The following is a 20,283-nucleotide window of genomic DNA, read 5'->3' as shown; positions in this document are numbered from 1 at the left end:
ATAATAAAAATACATTCCATGATCAATTTAATAATAATAATAATAAATATTAACCACTTTTCACTCCATGTGATGTTCAGGGTGTAAAATAACAGTGTCTATGGGCCACAGCAGTTTGAAGGACATGCTTTTCAAGCAAATCCAATTTGATTAGAATCTGTTCAAATTTTCAACACATAAGTACATGTACATGCAATAAAAATGAAGAATTCTCTTCCTTTAAATTTTGGCAAAATATTTATGAGTAACTTTAAAAATTCATAAAAAATCCAATTTTGATCGAAACTAGCTAAAACTTTCTGGACAACATAAGAACATGTAGATGATTATACATCTTATTTTACACCCTGGGGATATCTTTACTGCTGTACCTTGAGCATTCTTCAAAAGATCAACTGCTCTTGAATGCTCGGCTTCTTCAAGATTCTAAAAAATAGGAGAGTAAAAAATGTTGCGACTAGCAATAAACGTCATACAGTACCTCTCCATTTACTGACAATATCTGGTCGCCTCTTCTTAGCTGCCCTTGTCTATGTGTGTGAGAGAGAGTAATTGTTATTTTAAGAAGGGTGAGGTCACTAATATACATGCACACGCAGTAACTCAATGTATAATAAAAATTTAGCTTTCTACTACTAAACTTAGCCACCCTTTCATACACATGTACCCTCTTTAAACATACCTGTCAGAATATCCACCAGGTATTATGCGTGATATGTATATAGGACACTTCTGTTCCCGTCCACCCATCACGTTGAAACCAAAGCCTTCGGCAGTTTTTTCTAATTCGACTAAACGTGGATGACCTTGTCCCTCGCTAGCTGCAAAAGCAGCCACAGTTGCCTGAAAGAGATAGGGACTAATTAAATATTAATGACGTACTAATAATGTATTTATACATGCATGTAGTAGTACAAATAGAAGTCATACAATCTATTATTGGAATTATTATTGACTTAAGCTAGTAACTGGAATGTGTGTGTGTGTCCATTAGTCATGTCAAACACATGCCAGTAAGTAGTTGAACAAGTTTCAAATGAACCACAAACAAATACACTAAACACTGTAATAGTAATGTTATGGTGTAGTTTTAAATTTGGCATAAAGAAAGTGTATAAACACTAGCAATATAGCAACCCATCTAAAACCACTAGTTCTACATGTAACTCAATCACCAATCAGACAATCACCAAGATAAATGTACTAAATGTACATAAATACATAACATTACATATAAATACATAATACATGAATATGTACATGTAATTCTTCATTATACTCACTTTAGCTGTAGCTTGAGCTCTGACTTCAGGACTGCCTTTAGTTTCAACTGTTTGATACATATTCTCGTACACCTACAGTACCAATATGTCAACATACACCACTAAATATGATAAGAATTATTTCAATTTCACCTCTTTAACTTGACGAAAGAACGAACTGATTAAAACTTGACGTAACTGACCCATTTGTTCCTTTGGGAGTGTCGTATCCTCTTCTAAATAATGCCCACATATTAATCTCTTTATTTCATAATATATGCTTACTTTCCAGTAATACCCCAAGGAGCTCTATTATTCTTTCTATGTCTGTTTATAAAAGGGGTGGAGATTATGATTGAATCTTTTCTCTCTCCTTACCTTGATCCAATCCCATTTGTGGAGGAGGGCTGGAGACTCTTGTATCAGAAACTGTAGCCATCCTCTGATTTCTCTCTCTCTTTCTATCTCTGCTTCTTTATTGTAGGAGGCTAGGAGATAGCAGAGAAGGAATGCAAAATATGCACTTTGTATATTTTCTAAATATTTCCGGATACTAACCCATGCACACTTCCGTTTACTTGCTTTGTAATCTCTTGCAAAACCAACTCGCGCGTCCGTTAATTCTAGTTACATTATCAGTATACTGGCCCCTCCTCCTCAGGCTTGCGGAATCGAGTACATCTCTTTTTGCCTCTGACTCGACCTCGGAGCTTCTCTTTCTCTGCCTCCTAGCACTCTCAGCTCGCGGGAGCAGTTCAGGTAAAGACCAGAGGCTCTATTTGCTGTATTTCTCATCTTAATTTTAGCAACCTTCCATTAAATAATGTGTGAAATGTGGTTTATTCTTATTGGCTCGCTCCAATAAATTATTTTTAGTAAATTATGCAGCATGGCATCACATCTAAAGTCTTAGCTCATTAACTTCTTACAGTTCATGTACATGTACATGTACCTACCTCTCGTCATTCCCTAGCTTTCTTGTTACCATGGTTACTAGCCCATTACCCATTGGTTGCTCTTAGTGTCGTTTTCCCCTCTATCCCATTGAGGGAGAGGATACACAGCACTGTACATGTACATAAACTGTTATGAGCTAAAAGGGGAAATTATTTATTTATTTTTGTGATGAATTGATTTCAGTGTGTGTTTTGACTGGTTTGCATGTGCATGCATATACATGCACATGCTCATGTATTATTATTATTATTATTATTATTATTATTATTATTATTATTATTATTATTGTTATTATTGTGTGTGCTTCTGTGTCATTGTAAGATGCTTTTGATGCTTCTGTGTATTGGATAGTTTTATAAAAAAGAATAACATTTGATTGTCAACACACACACACGGACACCTTCATGTATATACATATACTCACAGTAATTTGTTTTCAATCTCTCTCTCTCCCCCACTTTTTGTCTTGTACAAATCATTATTAGAGCTAATAGTCATAGCTCTCCTTATTTGTCCTTATGGTGCTTCCACTGTAACATTATATCCATATACATGTACATGTATAATCATATCATTTTATGTCATTCATAGATCACACACACAGTCAGTCAGTCTGTCAGTCAGCCAAGTGCAAGTTGGGGATCTCCTGTTTGACTTAATTTCAGTTTACTTTACTTCTCTTCTTTGGAATGTCTGGACTCTTTGATGGTATAGAAGATGATGGTAAGAGTTTTAAAAAGAGAAAGAGAGACAGAGATAATGAAAGATAAGAGTAGGGATATCAGTGATATTATCACCTTACAAAATATTAACCTCCCCCCTCTGTTTCCTTTTCAGAAGATATTTTTTCTTCATCATCATCAGCACCGGCTGTACCCTCTACTTCTCTTCCCCCTCCTCTCCCGGTAGAGAAAGAGGCAAGTCCTCCTGACCTGTTTTCAGAACAGAGCAGTGACACTCAAATGAATCTCTTCAGTCCTGGAAAAGATAATGAAGTATGTGTGACATTATAGCTAATGTACATGTACATGTACATACTCAATTTTATAACTACATTGTTTATATGTAGTTATTTGGGTTTGATCCTTCAAAGCCAAAATCGGATCTGTTTGGTGATGATGATGATGCTGCTCCAGAGATGAATAAAGCTTCACCAAGTGATAGTAAGAGTCCTCTTGCTGATCAAGAGGATCAAGAGGACGAAGATCAAGAGAAGAGTGATGAAGTGGATGAGGAATTCGAATTGATTGAGTCATCTGAGGCTCCACCTCCTGAAGAGGCTGAGAGGCAGATTAATGAGATACAGGAGGAAGCAGAGAGACGGAGGAAAGAAGAAGAGGAGAAGGAGAAAGAGAAAGAAGAGGAAGAAGAAGAACAGAAAGAGACAACATCAGATGAGACAACTGATGGAGCAATATGTACGTTGTATTCATAATGTGAATGAATCTCTCACTCCTCTCTCTCTGTCTCTCTAGTTACAAAGATGTCTGCCACTAAGAATGATCCAAAAGATGATGAAGGTATTTAATTACTGACACATTAGTTCTTCTTGAATCACTATAATCGTTAATTATAGATAAGCCATTGACCACAGCTAGTCCCCCACTATTAGATGATGATGATGAAAGCAGCAGTGAAGCCATTAATAAGGTAATATACAGTGTTGTCTTTCATCGTAACACGTGTTGTGGTCATGTCTTAAACTTTTATGATCTTGTCGCTCTAACAGATTTTATTTATCATTAGCCATTAGCAAGAGCACGTGATAGCTATTATTAGTGTCTAAAATGTACAGTGTACTGTACATGTACATAGTACCAATGAGGGCATCTCTAGTTTAGTGTATTGAAAATCTTATGTATTCATGTATTGTACAGGCATAATGGCTCTTTATTATAAAATGAAATTATGATAACAGTGATAGCAGCAATTTCTATTCTATTTCAATATAATAAATAAACAATATCTGCGGTTTGCGCTATAAATAATAATAATAATAATAATGATAATAATAATAGATTCTATTCCACTATACACATGATTGATATAAATGTAGTTATGCAATTAAAAACTGACTAAAACAAATACTCTGTAGATTTTGTACTAGTTACAGTGTAGTTATAAAAACTGTCCAATCTCTGATGTGATAAAATATTACTACCATGTCCATATACAATGATCTGCTGCTATTACATCTATAATAGCATCCCATAATAGTCACTATGATAGAGTCAGTGATGCAAATATAGCATAAGAACCTGTATCTTTGTTATTATTGCTTGAGGAGGAGCTTCTAACGTCCTTATATAGTCTGTTGTCTCCACTCACTATCCTTAATAAGTGAATTACTTGTAAGCATAAAGCTTGACTGTATTCCACCACATCAATCGTGTGTCTTCTTGATCTCGGTATGTCCTCTCTATTGACTACAGAGAGAGCCACAATCACTTCTCCTTCCTCCCTCTCCCTCTCCAGTCCTTCCGTTAATCTTTTATTGTTTTGGGCGGGGCTTGTATCACTAATGGGCGTGGTTTCTCCGAGACTCACGTAGCCAATAGCATAACTCACTATTTGTTTAGAGTCTTCTTGGACATCTTCTAATGCTATACTTAGTCTGTCAGCAATGTTATCACGAGCTTCATAGAATCCATTTTCGCTCAGGGATGAGTAGTAGGCGGAGTCAATGACCACGCCCTCTCCCCGCCTACTTGCCTCATCCATTGGTAGTGGTTTTGGTTGTAGACAAGCTGTCATTAGGTCAGGGAGAGGGGGAGAAGGAGAGCTCATGTTTGCTGGTCTTTCTCTCTCTGTCTTTTGTTGATATAGTCAACAAAATAAACCAGTTATTTAAACCTGTTTGGGCCAGGCCACGCCCAAGTGGGAAGTTATGTTTTGCCATATTTGGAATTTCCTTTGTAGCTGTTATGAATTTGAATTTTGAATAGTTATTGATTGTGTAATCATGAGACGAGTATTGCTTACTCTATGTCTTGTACACACACAAACTAATAGTAATCGAATTACACTATGAATAATAATGACATTACTTGTACATGCAAGGAAGCAAAAGCAGTCAGCATATTGTATATGTACATGTACATTGTACATATGTAATGGTTTTATAGCGTGTTGTCTGAATGCATGATGTTAGTACAAAATGAATGTAAAATTTTAAACTCCCAAAAAAATTTTCTATTGTACATGTAATTGCTTAAAAGCAACCTTTTTTTCTTTTTTCCCCAGTAACGATCTATTGTAGTTTGATTTTCATCAATATCAGGCTCTTTTTTACGTCTTAGACTTCTTCTCTCATTTCTACCTTGTGTTTGTGGTGTTACTGCTGTAATTGTGTCATCTATTGTTTCTTCTATACCCATATGCTCAGGCTGCTCCTCACATCCAAGAGTCATGTAAATAGCATAAGCATAAGCATTCTGTTCATCTTTAGTTAACTCATCAATTTCTTCTTCCTTTGTTTGCCTTCTCCCTTCATTGAAGGTTTTGTTGACCAGTCTGTTGTCAGCCTCTTCTATCAACTGGTGATGGACTAATCTTTGCTCTAGAATGAGTGCATAGTCTTCTTGTTTGATTCTTTTTGCTTTTCTTCCTGGAAGGATGTCTTTAGTGACAACTCCTAACACTACCAATCCATTGCATCCATAGTTCTTCATTTTGTGTGCTCTGTATCTTGAGCTGATGCCGCTTTTAATCCAAGTATCAGGATCCATTCTGTCAAAATGTTGGAAGCTTTTCCCGTGACGTTTTTTGCGTTTGAGATACGTTTTCCTATGTAGTATTTATGGACTCTTCTCTGGCTGTCAATGTCTTGAGTTTCATAGTCTTGTATTGTTAGCTTGAGTCTTTCTGATAGCTTCTTTATATCTCTGTCCATCTTTCTTTCTGTTCCTTTTTCATTTTCATCATCAGCCAAATTAACAGGATTGAAAGTATAACTTTGAATGCCACTTTTACAGAAACATTCGAAGTCTATTCCTCCTTTAGTACTGCTTACATTTGATTCAGCCATTTCTCTAGGAATGACTCAGCAAAGATGATATGCCAGCATCAGCCAATTAACCTTATCAAAACATGTAGTGAAGTATAAGCTGTGAAGTATAGTAATGAACAGTTGATGTACATGCATGTACTCATTGAGTATGTTTGTGTGTGTGTGTGTGTGTGTGTGGTCAATGTATACTGTATTTGTTTTAGAGATTTGTTGTGTTACAAAAACAACTTAATTCCTTATGTGTGAAGACAAAGAGGGGAGAAAGAATGAATAGTTGTGGTATAATGTGTGTACTACTCACTATTAGCTCATTGTGTAGCAATGATGTGGAATTTAGGATACAAGAACACCAAAACATATTAGGTTGTGTGAACAGGCTGAGAAATACATCACATTGTAAAATTCCTAGAAGACTGAATGGCTTCTGTGTTTTCCTCTACTTTAAATAATAGTAGTAATAATAATAAATTTTGTCTCACATAACAGTACACAACTACACATGTTTAGTAATTCACATGTATAGATGTACATGTACATGTACTCCAAAAAGGTTTAAGATATGACTTGATGCAGTGATTGCTTAGTTAGGTCCTGGTATTTTTGAATTGCATTAGTAACAGACTGTTTTCATTCTCACTCAATAATTACTAGACATCAAATAGATATCTTTCTCTAAACATAAAGTCATTTACTGTCTAATTATAATGACCTTTCTACTGTCCTGTCCCCTTCCTTTCTTTCTCCTCCCTCTCTCTCTCTCCTCATTCACCCCCTCAGGCTCAGCAGGATCAAATCAATGAACTAACAATGAAACTGCAGCAGACACAGTCTGAGCTAGCTGCTCTTAAATCTCAGGTACACGATATTCACATTGTACATGTACTGTACATGTACATGTATGTTCATGCATTTAACATCAACTACAATAGACCTGCAGTGTATACTGTAGTCCCTGTACTATAATACGGGGTATTTCAACAAAAATCACAAGGAGAGAATTCTCGATTTTTTTCTGATGCTTCTTATACTTGTATTTATCTTGTGTAGCAAGTTTGAGCTGATTCCTATCAAAATTAGATTTTTAAATAAATTTTAAAAGTTGCTCCGAATGCCATGCACTGTATTGTAGTGCTTGTCAGCTCATGAAGCTCATGCTGTTTAGCTCACTTAGCATGCTTTGTGGGGAACCCTGGCCTGACTGTATGTATATATGCACCAATTTATGCCATTGATTTTATATCTTATTATTAACGATACATTTACATGTACATGTAACACGTATGATAGGTTGGGCAGTTGGATGCTCAATTGAAGGAGGAGAGAGAGAAGAACACCAAATTAGAGGCAACCGTTAAAGAGAGAGACAATGAGGTAAGCAGCATACTTGCTAATGCAGTGCCTTTAATTAATGGCTTATTGTAGACAAAGCTTCTTTTAATTTATGTTTTAGTTGTGCTTGATTGTGTTTACATTTTACATTTGTTCTAATTTCGTTTCCACCACATTTAGATAGCATCACTGAAGGCAGCAGCAGCAGAGTCTAGTGGTAAGTCACTGAGGAAGACATCAAGCTCAGCTCGTATTGGATCCTCTTCCTCTACCTCTATATCCAGCCCAAGGACAGGGTAGGAGAAAAAGAGATATGATTTTTAATTAATTTTTATTTGATAATTGGACACGCCCCGCGCGCTAATTTCGCGGTACTTTTGGCGCGAACGTGACGTCAGCTGGCGGTAGTCAATAATAGTGGCGACTATCCAAGCATTTTGAGTCTGATTTGTTCCTTCTGTCTTCGTTTTTTGTCTCTATGGCTGGAGTAGAGGTCGTTCCGAATTCAATTGCAGCCCACGCGTCATACAAGCACTTCTCTTGGCTGGAGGAATGGTAAGACACAGTCTTCCTTGCTAAATACAGTTCTATGAGCCTCGCCCAATTATGCTGCCAGCTAACTAGCAGCCTAGCTCGCTCATTATAGAATTGGATATAGACGAAAAGGTCTTTTTTTCTGTTGGTCCATCGTGTTTATTGTTTATTCTAAGTAGTAGCATTTGTTTTTTAAGTGATTCAGTATCTTAAAGACTGTATACAAAATTTTGTATACATTATTGCAAGAATGAAAAAATAATACACTGATGGTAGCTGTGCTATCTGGTCTTGTTTTACAAGGCCAGATAGCACAGCTACCATCAGTGTTTGCAGCTGGCTCACTCCCTCTCCTTCCTTGTAATGTGTTGTAAATTCCAGAGCAGTATCTACTAGGGAAAGGAATTCTCCTCATTAATTACTGCTTGACAACTGGAACATCAAACAAAATATTATTAATTAGAGAATTATTACTATGATTATCGTGTGACAATAGCAAGTTGCTTTTATGAATTTTGCCAATTCCTAATTGTGTTTGCTAACAATTAATTTTGGCTCAATTTGATCATACGATGTCTGTATTTACCTTGTAAGATAAATATTGGCAATGAATTGAAGAGAATTGCCCATATTTATTAAGTTTGCGATTTTTGTTTAATTTTGAACATGCTCAATGACACGTGGCTACAAAAATGTACCAACTGGAGAGAAATTGCTTTTGAAAAATCCCCTTTATTTCATCTTGTATGGTAATAAAAAAACCCTTTTTACAACTCTTAGTATCCTTTCTTGTGTTGCTATGGGTACATGTAACTGTTCAGTAATAGGATGTGGTGAGATTCATGAGTAGACATAACTTGTGATATAATGTCCTTTTTCCTTTTTGTTTTATTTATTTTTATTTTGTCTTCTCTTTCTCCCTCTCCCTTTAATCTAACACTCTCTCTCTCTCTCTCTCTCTCCCCCCCATCTTTCTATTCCTCATTGGTTCCAATCAACAATCTCTCAGTGCCAAATTAGACAGGTTAGTTTGTGAGTAGTAATCCAATCACCACTAGTGCATGCTTAATGGTTCGACTAATAAAGTGACAACAAACTACAAATCATACTTTGATGTACCTACACTGTACTTGAATACAGTGACCCACTTCCCTCCGATGTAGTCTGATCAGAATGAGGTGTATGCAACTACAAATAAAATTCTAATAAAATCACAATTAGTACATTTGAATTTTGAAATGCAGTTGAAATGCAATATACATGTACATGTAATTTTCTTAGTATCGTCAATACTGCTGTTCATCTGTCTGCTGTTACATGTACACTTGGTTTATCGGTATGCTTTATAGTTCTGGATTACCTGATAACTGATTGATAGCTATTCCTTCAATATCAGTATTAAGTTGTTTACTGGAATCCTGTTGATGTTTATTGTACAAGTAATGCACAGGCTGATAAGCTATAGGCATCCTTATACACAGTGGTTATTGTAAACACACTATTTTAATACTATGGGACTGTAGAATTACTACCCTCATCCTGGCATACAAGGTTATACAGTTATACCAATTCATGCTGTGTAAAGATACCACAGTATATAAAATATATATAGTACAGCATTGATATGATGTCAGCAGGTTGTTGTGTAAGCATGTGGGTTGGAAGCCACACACTGTATTATTAGTAGTTTGGCTCACGTTTTGTAGCTCAGTTTACGTGAGGGAGAGGCAGTGAGTGGTGAGTGAGAGGCAGTAGCTATAAGTGTATATCTATTTCTTTAACACTCCATTGAGTACCAATAAAAGGTATTCTAGTTTACTGCTGGTGGCTTTATTCTCATCTTCTTGTTCTACATTGTATGTGTGTGTATTATTCTTGTAGGAAAGGCACTGCCAGTGTTGCTGAAACTGCTAAAAAGTTTGGAGGGACAAAGCCATCACCACCAACCAAGCAAAGGATATCTGTGAGCAGTAAGCCAGACAAGCCTGAAAAGCCAGGTGAGCAGTGAAATATTGCAATAAAAGAGAGACAATGAGACTATTCAAGTAGCCTCTTACATGTAGTACATGTTGAGTGATTGTGAACTCTTGTAGCAATCATTAGGACTTTTATTGTACATTTAAAAGACTCTAATAGACTCTTAGCCTAACCTGCTGTGAGGGGAATTCTAATCAATTTAGCTTTTACTGGTAATGTAACTGTACATTGCAGTAATGTACACCAGTGACTGTTAGATGTACTAATGTACTGCAATGTTATTTATTATTTCTTAATGTGTAATGTAGTACATGTACTGTACTTTGCTAAATGTTGTTTTTGTTTGTTATAATGAAAGCTAACTGTTCTTATTTTTGTTGTGAGCAAATTAGATAATATGGATTTCGCTGAATAATAATAATATCAATTAAACTGAAATTACTATTACATGACTTTGTTATAAACAATCAACAAGTATCACATTACTGTACAACAGCATATTTAATACTACATGTAGTTCTTACTATTACAGTCTACTATACTCATTGCATTGTGTTCCTATTGTTTGGTTGGTTGGGGTTAGTGTGTGTCCTGTTGTGGTAATGTTGTGGTTTGTAAGTCAGTAAATGACATCACTTGGTGTCCCTCAGCAACACACCTGTAGTTCCAACCATCCCATTCCTCCACTATGATAACAGGACATGTACTAATGCTTGAAGTACATGTAGTAGTATAATGTCATCCAGCTTAATTGAAATAAACATGTGTCTGGAACATCATGACACAGGAGTTTCTATTCTAGTCCAAAGATGAAAGGCTTGAGCATTGAATTAACCTAGACTGATATGTATCCTTATAAATATCTGTTGTACAAGAATTACATGAATTATTCATTTGATGTTAAATTTTTATTCTATTTTATAATTTTACAAGCATCCGCCTAAACTTATATTCCCGGGTTTATTTATTTTTAATGATTATTATTATTATTGACTTATTAATTTATTTTTTTATTTAGTAACACTAAAGGATTCATCAACTTCTAAGGTTTCTTCATCAACATCATCTACAGCAGCTGCCAAAAAGGAAAGGACTACATCCCAGTCCAGCCAAGAAGGGTAAGTAGGAGAGAGTTGGCCTTAGGGCATTGAATATACACTCTACATGTAATGTACTGTGGATGCACATGTACATTGTAGAAAGGATTGTATGCTACTGTACATTCTACATAAATGTACATGTATATATGCCCTATTTAGTACTGTACATATCGTCTATACATGTACATGTATGTATCTACAAAGTCATGCACTGTAGTGCATGTACATTGTACATGCCACACATTTTATCTGTGGCATGCACTACTGAATAATAGTCTTTGATTGTATTATATCCTCATGCTACCAGTCAACAAGTCTATAATAATTCACATCATAGTATCATACCAAGAGTACATGTACTACATGCTCTTGATCGTACACATGGTTAGAATTTGTTACGTTATCTTTTAAATTAGATTAGCTTGCTAGAGTACATTTAGTCTATAGTGAGTGAGTGGTTTTGCTTTTGATCTTAATGGGATAAAATACACGTACACATTGTACATGTGTTGTTTTAGAAAAAGTACATGTATGCTTTTCCAAAAAATAGCTTTGAAAACTTTACCCTCCAATTTCTATTGTAGAATGTACATGTAGATGCATGTACATTTTACATGTACTGTAGAAAGTTTGAGTCAATTATAATCACTCATTTCTGAATTACATGTACATGTATGGCCATCACTACATGCTTCCATCAATAATAATAATTTATTTTGTAAATTAATCCTAATGAATTGTTGTTGGGAGCAAAAGCCAATGACAATTAATATGAGCCAAGTTTGGCACAACCATCACCAGAAAGGAGAGAGGAGAGGAAGAGAGACATTCAACTATTGATTATCATTATTATCATTATAAATTATAATGTACATGTAGCTTTAGTATTATTATTATTATTATTATTATTATTATTATTATATGTTCGTGTACTTAATGATAATTACAATGTTCATATTATTTTTATTTTATTTCTATTAGTACTACTCAGTCTGTGGCTAGCAGTAAGAGAGAAGCAGCTGAAAAGGCAGCAGCTGCAAGAGCTGCAGCTGCACAAGAAAGAGAAAGATCAAAGTCACAACAGGAAGCACCAGTAAGGACAATTAAACAAAAACCTCTTTCTTTCTCTCACTCTCTTTATTTTATTATTGTTTTATTTATTTTTTAATAATAGTCTCCCAAATCAAGCCCTTCCAAGCCTCCCAGGAGCAGAGGGTCAAGTTCAATAACTTCAACTGCATCAGCTCCAGAGTCATCACCAAAAATGTCTTCATCCAAGGAATCAAGGAGTGTAAGTTTATGGGCGTGGCAATATTTGGGTTCAATGTAGGCGTGGTCATCACTATATTTTTTATGTCCTTATAAGGCAAGAGTAGATCATGCCCTAGAACTAACGTCAGTGTTGTGTTTGTCTGAAGAGTGTTGTGTACATAGACAGATATTTGAAGCATAATACATGTACATGTACATTGTGTACATGTACTGTACGTATACATGCACTTCATTGTAGTGAGGCATTGTAGCACTAACTATGGTATTGTTATACATGTCATGTACATAACAATCCACATGTGTGAATATTTGCAGTATATATAATGCATTTAGTATAATGTGCATAGTTGGCAGTTTATGTACATGTACACGTACATTGTATACTTTATATTGTCAATGGTACATACACAATGTAACATGTACTGTATGTGTATTGTATTGTGTTGCTGAGTTATAGTTATAAGTGTTGCCCCTGGAAAGCTTTGTATCCTGTCATTCAGTTTACTATTGCTCCTGGCTATTCTCTCTCTTTCATTTTCTGCTGCTCTCATTTTTACTTCTTTGTGGCTTGCTACAGTACTTCTTTGTGTGTTGGAGTAATATTAGCTTCTAGTTTTTATCATCACTACACAGTTCAAGTGATATTGTCTAAAGCTCTCATTCCTTCTTCATTGGGTGTCACTCTTCATTCATTATACTAATTCATCAGTGTCTGTTTGACTGACTGTGTGTGATTTGTTGCTGTATTGCGTTACCTCTTCATCTCTTAATCACTCATTGACTTCAGAGGAAAGAGATTAGCTGTACTTTAGTAAACTCTGCCAGTACTGCTCAATATGGAGGAGGTGGAGGAGTCTAACCGTCCTAACTCAATGTTTACAACATCAAGCTTTGATGTATGATAGTGTTTTACAAGTGCTCTATTATGTACATGTACATGTACACAATGTACACGTAATGTACGCGTGTACATGTACATGTAATGGTGGTTCTAAGTGTCTGTTTACTCATCCTTTCTCTGAGTGTGTGTGTGCGTGTATATTGGTGCGTTATTTAGAGTATTCTCGTTATAATGGGGTGGGCTCCATCCTTTGTATAAAAGGAGTGAGAGAGACTCGTGTGATTAGTAGTAGCCAGTTTGACTGGAACTGTGTGTCATTGAGTATCTATTAGTGTCTAATTGTACGTGTGTGGAGCTATTAGCTGTATTTACTGTGCGTGTGTGGAAGTCTCTTTGTGTAAAGGAGCTCAACTGTAATTCAATCCCCACTGCTATACCATCTGGTGCTTGTACAGTATCAATCTCTGCCTCTCTAAGGGTGGACTGAGTGTATTACATGTCCTGTATTGTGTCTACTATAAGTTGTACATTATGAGTGAGGAAGATCCCATAATACAGACCCTTGTGCCCTCAGTCTCTGAATTACCTGTTCCTTGTTCTCCTCCTCATTCCATACAGGCACTGGATGCCATCAAGATGTGGGAACAGAAGAGCTCTGGTGGTGTTTCATCACCTCCTTCTTCCACTGTAAGGATATGCCACCTGTTGTTTGTTTATATTGACCCATCCCTTCCTTCCTCATTCTCCTCCTTTATTTTAATCTCATCCTGTTCCTTTCTTTTAAAGCATAGCATGACAGATACAATGTACTGTACATGCATGTGATCAATTATTATTATTATTTTAGCATTTTTATTATTGTCATTATTGTATCATTTTTAATTTGCTGTACATGTACATGTATCTCATTGTGGATTTATTCCTAATATCTAATTGTGTGCTCATGTAGGACGCACCAAAAAAGAAGGTTCTCTCAGAGCAGCTCAGTGCTCCAATGGTCTCCTCCAGTGAAGATACATCAACTGAAGTCGAGTCAGTAAAAGAGGAGCCATCAGAGAATGTCCCTCCTCCCAAAGGAGAGGGAGAGGCTAAGAAAGATACAGAGAAGAAGGTTACGTTGAGAGATAAGACAGTCGACAAAGACACAAGAGGAGCCTTTGCACAGTCTTGTGTTGTTCCTGGAGCATCATCTGGAAAAGTAAGAGGGAGGGGAGAAAGTAGGGGAGCATTTTATGCATCACATGTATGTATTATACATGTACATGTACATGTGGTTGTGTAGTACATGTATATTGTTTTATATTACATTGCTTTGTAGAAATGGGGTCCAGTGTTGGAGAAGTGTGAGTTCTGTAAGAAGACAGTCTATCAGTTGGAGAGGCTGCAAGCTGATGGTAAAGTATTCCATAAAAGCTGCTTCAGGTGTACCCATTGCAAGAAAGTTGTTGGGTAAGTTTATTTATATGTACATGTACATGTACATGCACATATCTCAAAGAGTTGGAGATACATGTACATGTACATTTATGACATTTATTGTATTTATCATACCCAAGGGCTTTTTGCTTGAGGTTGATAAGGCTATGCTTAGCTAGACTCTTACAAGTTGCACAGGGTTTTGGCCAAATTTTACCAAAATTGAAAAGATTCTTCATTTTTATATTTTTTAATGTTTTGTAGCAAGGTTGAGCTAGTTGTGACCAAAATTGGATTTTTTATGACTTTTTTAAAGTTACTCAAAAATCGGGCTAAATTTCCTGTACTTTATACAGCTGATCAAATTTTGCCAAAAATTACTGGAGAGAATTTTCCATTTTAAATTTTCTTCTGTTACATACATGTATATTATATTATTCTTACGCTAAGTGTATCAAATTACTATCTACTGTATTACATACATGTATGAATCCCTGAATTGTACGCTATTGCGTCATATACATAGTATACTAGTAAGTACTGTACGCTATTGCATCATACATGTATATGTATACCTGTAACGCAAGTACCCTATTGCATCATGCATTGATAAAATAATATTGTTCCCTTTAAGTTAAAAACATTCACACCCCATTCACATGTACATGTGACACATGAGCACATGTAGAGCATGTGTTCGTTTAATATACACAATACAAGTATGTAACATGTAGTATTGGATTAAACCCTCCTCTCTCTCTCTCCAATAGATTGGGTACATATGCTGCCATTAAAGGTGAAATATACTGCAAGACTCACTTCAAGATGCTCTTCAAGATGAAGGGCAACTATGACGAGGGTTTCGGTCGCTCGCAGCACAAGACAAAATGGCTCAATAAGTCGGACGGAGAGCAAAGCTCTAGCGATCCATCACTGGTGGCAGCTACTCAATAATATAAGGGACACTGACCACAACCATTTCGTTTCCTTTTACCCTGTGTATATTAATTATTAAAGAGTGGTCTTCTGCTTTTCTTATGTAAACGGTAGCAGCAGCTGGTTATAATCTGCTTTCTCATTACACTTAGTTAATTAATTATTAGCTCCAAAAAAATTGTAGTCTCTTCTCACTGTGTTTTCTCAATTGATAATTTATTTTAACGGAAACTGATTCAACTTATTAATGTTTTATTTTAACTTCTTATTCTTGTTATTTTATTGTGAGCTCACAAGCAGTGTCTATGTTATTATTGTTTTTTTTCTGCTATTATTATTATTGTTACATCAGTTTCTTCTTAAATGGATTTTTCATGTTTTAAAAGCAATTTCTGAATTAAGACCTAGGGGAATTCAGGAACTCTTATTATAATGATAACATGGTTAGCATGCATTGTGGCTGATGTAACATTCAAAAGGTTTGAGGGCAAATTGTGGCATGATGCATAAACAATCTCGTGATATTTCCCTATGAAAATTTCAGGTATAATTCAGATTTTATTCTTGGGCCAAATATTTTAGCTTGTCCATTTGTTGTTAATGTAAACTACTGAATGTTGTTCTTGAGTTATACAAAGCTATGTGGTATATACTTTTAGCTTCATTGTGAACAAAAGATTATTAATGTTATTAATGGTATTGGGAAAAAATGAACCAAAATCAGCAATCACACAAACAGCAAAATCAGGGAAAAGAGACTATACAATAAACTTAAGTATATGAAACATACAATGTTATGTCCTTTATCACTAGCAATAAGCAATAATGCAATAAGAGGGGAAAGACTCTGCTCTTAATTCAATTAAATGGCTTGTTCCCAAGGAATCGCTCCAGCATATCTAGTGCATTCTTAGGCTGATCTCTAGGCACCATGTGACCAGCTGCTTCAATTTGTAAAAAGGTCAGAGGACCGTAGGCCTTCACTTGACCAGCGACTGAACCATTGACTATCCATTGTTCAAATGGAGCTTTTTGAAACTCACTCATATCGGCCCATTTCGTAGTGATGGTCCACTGTAGTCCTCCAAAATAGTTGCAAATGTAATCTTCCTTTCCACTGTACACTAGCACACGGTGTCCGGTGGAGATTACTGTAGAGACTGCATCTTGAAACTCTTTTATCCAATCACCAATCAAACGGAGCTCCACAGCTCTCCTGCATCCGGCCCAACTGTGATTACCCACACCTAGCGCAGCCTTCACATCTGGGTTAGCAAGCAACTTCTCAGTGGCACTAAAGTCATAGCAAAGAGGAGGGGACTGGCACTTGATCCTTATGTCATAAGGATTGATAGTTTCACGACGTTTGACTTCAGCAGCTGTCAGGACTAAAGTCTCTATCAACTGACACTCCTCAAATGCTACTGGCCACACTCCGGACTTGATCAACTCTTTGCAGACATCATACATTCCAGTAGCTGTATCAAGTACGGCTTTATCAATGAGTCCATTTGCATAAGCATAAGGAGCATATTGCCCATACTGAATGAGTGGATCGACCCATCCATTACCGATAGCAATCCCCTTAAGATTAGTGGCATATGCATTGTCAAGTTTTGATATAAAACTACCAATTGCTGGAACATAATGACCAGCATAGCTCTCGCCGATGATGTAAAGGTCAAGTTTCGAGTACTTTGGGTATTTCTCGTAGAACATTACGATAAAGTCCCACAGTGCCCTAGCAATCTCATCCTCGTTGGTGTCGTGTTTGGCTTTATCAGTGATATAGGAGAAACCAGTACCGGCGGGTTGATCTACGTAGAGGAGATTAGCAAAGCTGTTCCAGGAGTAAGGATTGTAAGCCGGGGTAACCGTTGTGTTCAGAAGGAAGGGGCCATTCTCACCAAAGAGAGCAAGGAGGCTGGAGCAGCCAGGGCCACCAGTCAACCAAAGGACAAGAGGATCGTTGGACGGATCGCTACGACTTTCAAAGAACCAGTAGAAATAGGCAACTCCGTGTTGCTCGTTAAGATCCATGTACCCACTGTACTGGGTGACATTATCAGGCCATGTATAGCTGAATGCTGGAGAAGAAGAGAGAAGGAGAAAAGCAGCAAGTGCTAAAAGAACAGCCATGCTCGATTACTCGTGACAGACAAACCACTGAGACCAGTCTGCAAAAAAATTACGTTACGCTTTAAATAGCCACACCTTCAATAAAACCACACCCCATGTAATAAAAATACTTTTATCAAAAAACATTTGCACTGTAAGCTATAATTTTTAAAGTAAAGTTCTCAAAGCATAGCAGCTATCTGTGCTCAAAGTGGTAGTTCATGACGGTATATTCCTCCTGCACTAGTGACAGCAAACAATGCATCAATAGTAGCATCAAGCTGAACCACATTAGATGCTGGCAATGCTGGGGATCCCATTTGTTCCCATATACCAGCACAGGGTATAGTGCAACGATACAGCTCATCATCTACTCCAATAGCAAATATCTCATGAGTACCAGCTGTTACATACTTCATCTGCCCTGGGATGGTACGCCATTGACCCCTTCCATGTACTGGATGAAAAGAAATGGCATTGGTTGTTTTATTGAGAGCATATACATGCTGTGAGTTGGCATCAATTTGGTCAAACTTTCCTGTAACCTTGTGTAGTGGGCTAGTGTAATGCTGCATCCAAGAAACCTCTTTATTTTATGTAAAAACCATATATGTGATAATGTGAATCTCTGGTAGCAGCAATATTCATCACATTAGGAAAATGTGAATGTTTGACCCATCCTCCTGAATTTTCCATTCCCTTTTGATAAGGGAATCCATCAGCCCCAATGCCCCATAAATAGGATGCATCAACTTCAATATTCACCATGCTATTACCAACATACACCCAATAATAATAATAATAATAATAATAATAATAATAATAATAATAATAATAATAATAATAATAATTACTAATGCAAGGCTGAGACAGTAGTAAGCTTTGAGTTGAGCATCAATAGACCAAAGAGCCACACTATTAGCATAAACGTGAGACATTGTTCTATACATTACAGCTTAGTCCACTGAACTGTGGTAGCATGATTTCCCCCCCTGCTAGCAGAAGAGCAACAAATATACAGCAAAATTCTGGTATTGTTCAGTGAATAATACCACAAAATCACTGTCTCGCCTTCTTTAGTATCAAACCCACTTGGGAGCATGTGGGGTAACCATGCCTGATCAAAAAAACATTTGGTCATCTCCTGAAGACCTGTGCGTTCAAAAGCAGTGTTGTTGTTATTATTGTTTTCCCCTCTTATTATCATTGTTACATCAGTTTCTTCTTAAATGAATTTTTACATTTTAAAAGCAATTTCTGAAGTAAAACCTAGGATATAGTCTCACCCTGCCCCTTCGACTAGACCTGGGGGAATTCATGAAGTCCAATGATAACAAGGTTAGCAGTGTAGCTGATGCAACATTCAAAAGGTTTGAGGGCAAATTGTGGTTATCATAAATCATAAACATTCTCATGATATTTTTCCATGATAATTTTCAAGCTTTGTAGCCTGTCACTTGTATACACCTCCAGGCTCCAGGCATAGTCTATCAAAGCCAAAGCAGCTAAACAAGATGCCATTTAAAATTTTTTCTTAGCACCAAATTATTCTCACTTAATATGACATTCAGGCATTTTTGTTAATATAAACTACTGAATGTTGTTCTTAAGTCATACTGAGCTATGTGGTATACTTTTAGTTTCATTGTGAATAAAAAAATAATAAATTCAATGGTATTATTAAAAAAGAACTAAAATCAACAATCATACAAGCAGCACTTGAATACATAAAAACACACAATGTTATACCAGCAATAATGCAATAAAAGAGGAAAGACTCTGCTCTTAATTCAAATTAAATGGCTTGTTCCCAAGGAAGTGCTCCAGCATATCCAGTGCATTCTTAGGCTGATCTCTAGGCACCATGTGACCAGCTGCTTCAATTTGTAAAAAGGTCAGCGGACCGTAGGCCTTCACTTGACCAGCAACTGAACCATTGACTATCCATTGTTGAAACGGAGCTTTTTGAAACTCACTCATATCGGCCCATTTCGTAGTGATGGTCCACTGTAGTCCTCCAAAATAGTTACAAATGTAATCTTCCTTTCCACTGTACACTAGCACACGGTGTCCAGTGGAGATTACTGTAGAGACTGCATCTTGAAACTCTTTTACCCAATCACCGATCAAAGGGAGCTCCACACTTCTCCTGCACTCGGCCCAACTGTGATTACCTACACCTAGCGCAGCCTTCACTTCTTTTGTAGCAAGAAACTTCTCAGTGGCACTAAAGTCATAGCAAAGAGGAGAGGACTGGCACTTAATCCTTATGTCATAAGGATTGATGGTTTCATTACGTTTGACTTCAGCAGCTTTTAGGACTAAAGTTTCTATCGACTGACACTCCTGAAATGCTGCTGACCACATTCCGGAATTGATCAACTCTTTGCAGCCATTATCATAAATTTCAGCAGCTTTATCAAGTATGGTTTTATTAATGAGTCCATTTGCATAAGCATAAGGAGCATATTGTCCATACTGAATGAGTGGATCGACCCATCCATTACCGATAGCAATCCCCTTAAGATTAGT

At 36.6% G+C, this 20,283-nt stretch overlaps 4 protein-coding genes and 1 long non-coding RNA gene across 6 annotated transcripts in view; 2 read left to right on the top strand and 3 right to left on the bottom strand.

Annotated features, from left to right (window-relative positions):
• Window positions 1–92, top strand: part of LOC109585161 (uncharacterized) — a 4,264-nt gene extending 4,172 nt beyond the window's left edge. Inside the window, exon 5 of the mRNA XM_020001147.1 lies at window positions 81–92. Coding sequence (XP_019856706.1) covers window positions 81–92 — 12 coding nt within the window. The remainder of the gene's footprint in view (window positions 1–80) is intronic.
• Window positions 93–258: 166 nt separating this feature from the next.
• LOC100635283 (protein lin-7 homolog C-like) lies at window positions 259–1,812 on the bottom strand. Its single transcript, XM_020001156.1, has 7 exons — window positions 1,641–1,812; window positions 1,548–1,589; window positions 1,416–1,498; window positions 1,284–1,355; window positions 683–843; window positions 482–530; window positions 259–426 (listed from the first exon to the last, which is right to left on the bottom strand). The coding sequence occupies exons 1-7, from the start codon at window positions 1,699–1,701 to the stop codon at window positions 286–288; spliced, it is 609 nt and encodes a 202-aa protein (XP_019856715.1). The 5' UTR covers window positions 1,702–1,812; the 3' UTR covers window positions 259–285.
• Window positions 1,813–1,904: 92 nt separating this feature from the next.
• LOC100635160 (LIM domain and actin-binding protein 1-like) lies at window positions 1,905–16,022 on the top strand. 2 transcript variants are annotated; one of them, XM_020001155.1, is made up of 18 exons: window positions 1,905–2,021; window positions 2,811–2,942; window positions 3,060–3,214; window positions 3,289–3,637; window positions 3,695–3,739; window positions 3,796–3,869; window positions 7,006–7,083; window positions 7,516–7,599; window positions 7,738–7,853; window positions 9,101–9,115; window positions 9,973–10,088; window positions 11,087–11,186; window positions 12,150–12,261; window positions 12,343–12,459; window positions 13,900–13,968; window positions 14,231–14,479; window positions 14,600–14,730; window positions 15,468–16,022. In XM_020001155.1, the coding sequence occupies exons 2-18, from the start codon at window positions 2,909–2,911 to the stop codon at window positions 15,649–15,651; spliced, it is 2,028 nt and encodes a 675-aa protein (XP_019856714.1). In that variant the 5' UTR covers window positions 1,905–2,021; window positions 2,811–2,908; the 3' UTR covers window positions 15,652–16,022. The 2 variants fall into 2 exon arrangements, with proteins under 2 accessions (XP_019856714.1, XP_003389313.2); XM_003389265.3 differs by having other exon boundaries at window positions 3,057–3,214.
• On the bottom strand, window positions 6,127–6,970 carry LOC109585167 (uncharacterized). Its single transcript, XR_002186360.1, has 2 exons — window positions 6,530–6,970; window positions 6,127–6,297 (listed from the first exon to the last, which is right to left on the bottom strand). It is a non-coding gene; the product is annotated as an uncharacterized LOC109585167 (long non-coding RNA).
• A 469-nt stretch (window positions 16,023–16,491) lies between the features above and the next one.
• The window catches only part of LOC100634909 (uncharacterized), a 4,520-nt gene continuing 728 nt past the window's right edge, over window positions 16,492–20,283 (bottom strand). The window contains 3 exon segments of the mRNA XM_020001146.1: window positions 16,492–17,779; window positions 18,010–18,208; window positions 19,539–20,283. The exon segment at window positions 19,539–20,283 is cut by the window's right edge and continues 8 nt beyond it. Of these exon segments, the coding sequence (XP_019856705.1) occupies window positions 16,492–17,779; window positions 18,010–18,208; window positions 19,539–20,283 (2,232 nt within the window).

This window comes from Amphimedon queenslandica, unplaced genomic scaffold (assembly GCF_000090795.2).
Source record: "Amphimedon queenslandica unplaced genomic scaffold, v1.1 AMPQUscaffold_13108, whole genome shotgun sequence".
NCBI lineage: Eukaryota > Metazoa > Porifera > Demospongiae > Haplosclerida > Niphatidae > Amphimedon > Amphimedon queenslandica.
Note: the sequence above shows the minus strand (reverse complement) of the source record. Positions and strands in the feature narration are given on the sequence as shown.

What these genes read in the sequence shown, in the direction of transcription:
- LOC100635283 (XM_020001156.1), bottom strand. Translation starts at nt 1,701, where the DNA reads ATGGCTACAGTTTCTGATACAAGAGTCTCCAGCCCTCCTCCACAAATG. An exon ending in CCTGGTGGATATTCTGACAG is followed by an intron (nt 531 to 682) that starts GTATGTTTAAAG and finishes TCACACACATAG; the next exon opens with ACAAGGGCAGCTAAGAAGAG. An exon ending in TATTGTCAGTAAATGGAGAG is followed by an intron (nt 427 to 481) that starts GTACTGTATGAC and finishes CCTATTTTTTAG; the next exon opens with AATCTTGAAGAAGCCGAGCA.
- LOC100635160 (XM_003389265.3), top strand. Translation starts at nt 2,909, where the DNA reads ATGTCTGGACTCTTTGATGGTATAGAAGATGATG. An exon ending in TAGCTGCTCTTAAATCTCAG is followed by an intron (nt 7,084 to 7,515) that starts GTACACGATATT and finishes CACGTATGATAG; the next exon opens with GTTGGGCAGTTGGATGCTCA. An exon ending in AGTCACAACAGGAAGCACCA is followed by an intron (nt 12,262 to 12,342) that starts GTAAGGACAATT and finishes TTTTAATAATAG; the next exon opens with TCTCCCAAATCAAGCCCTTC.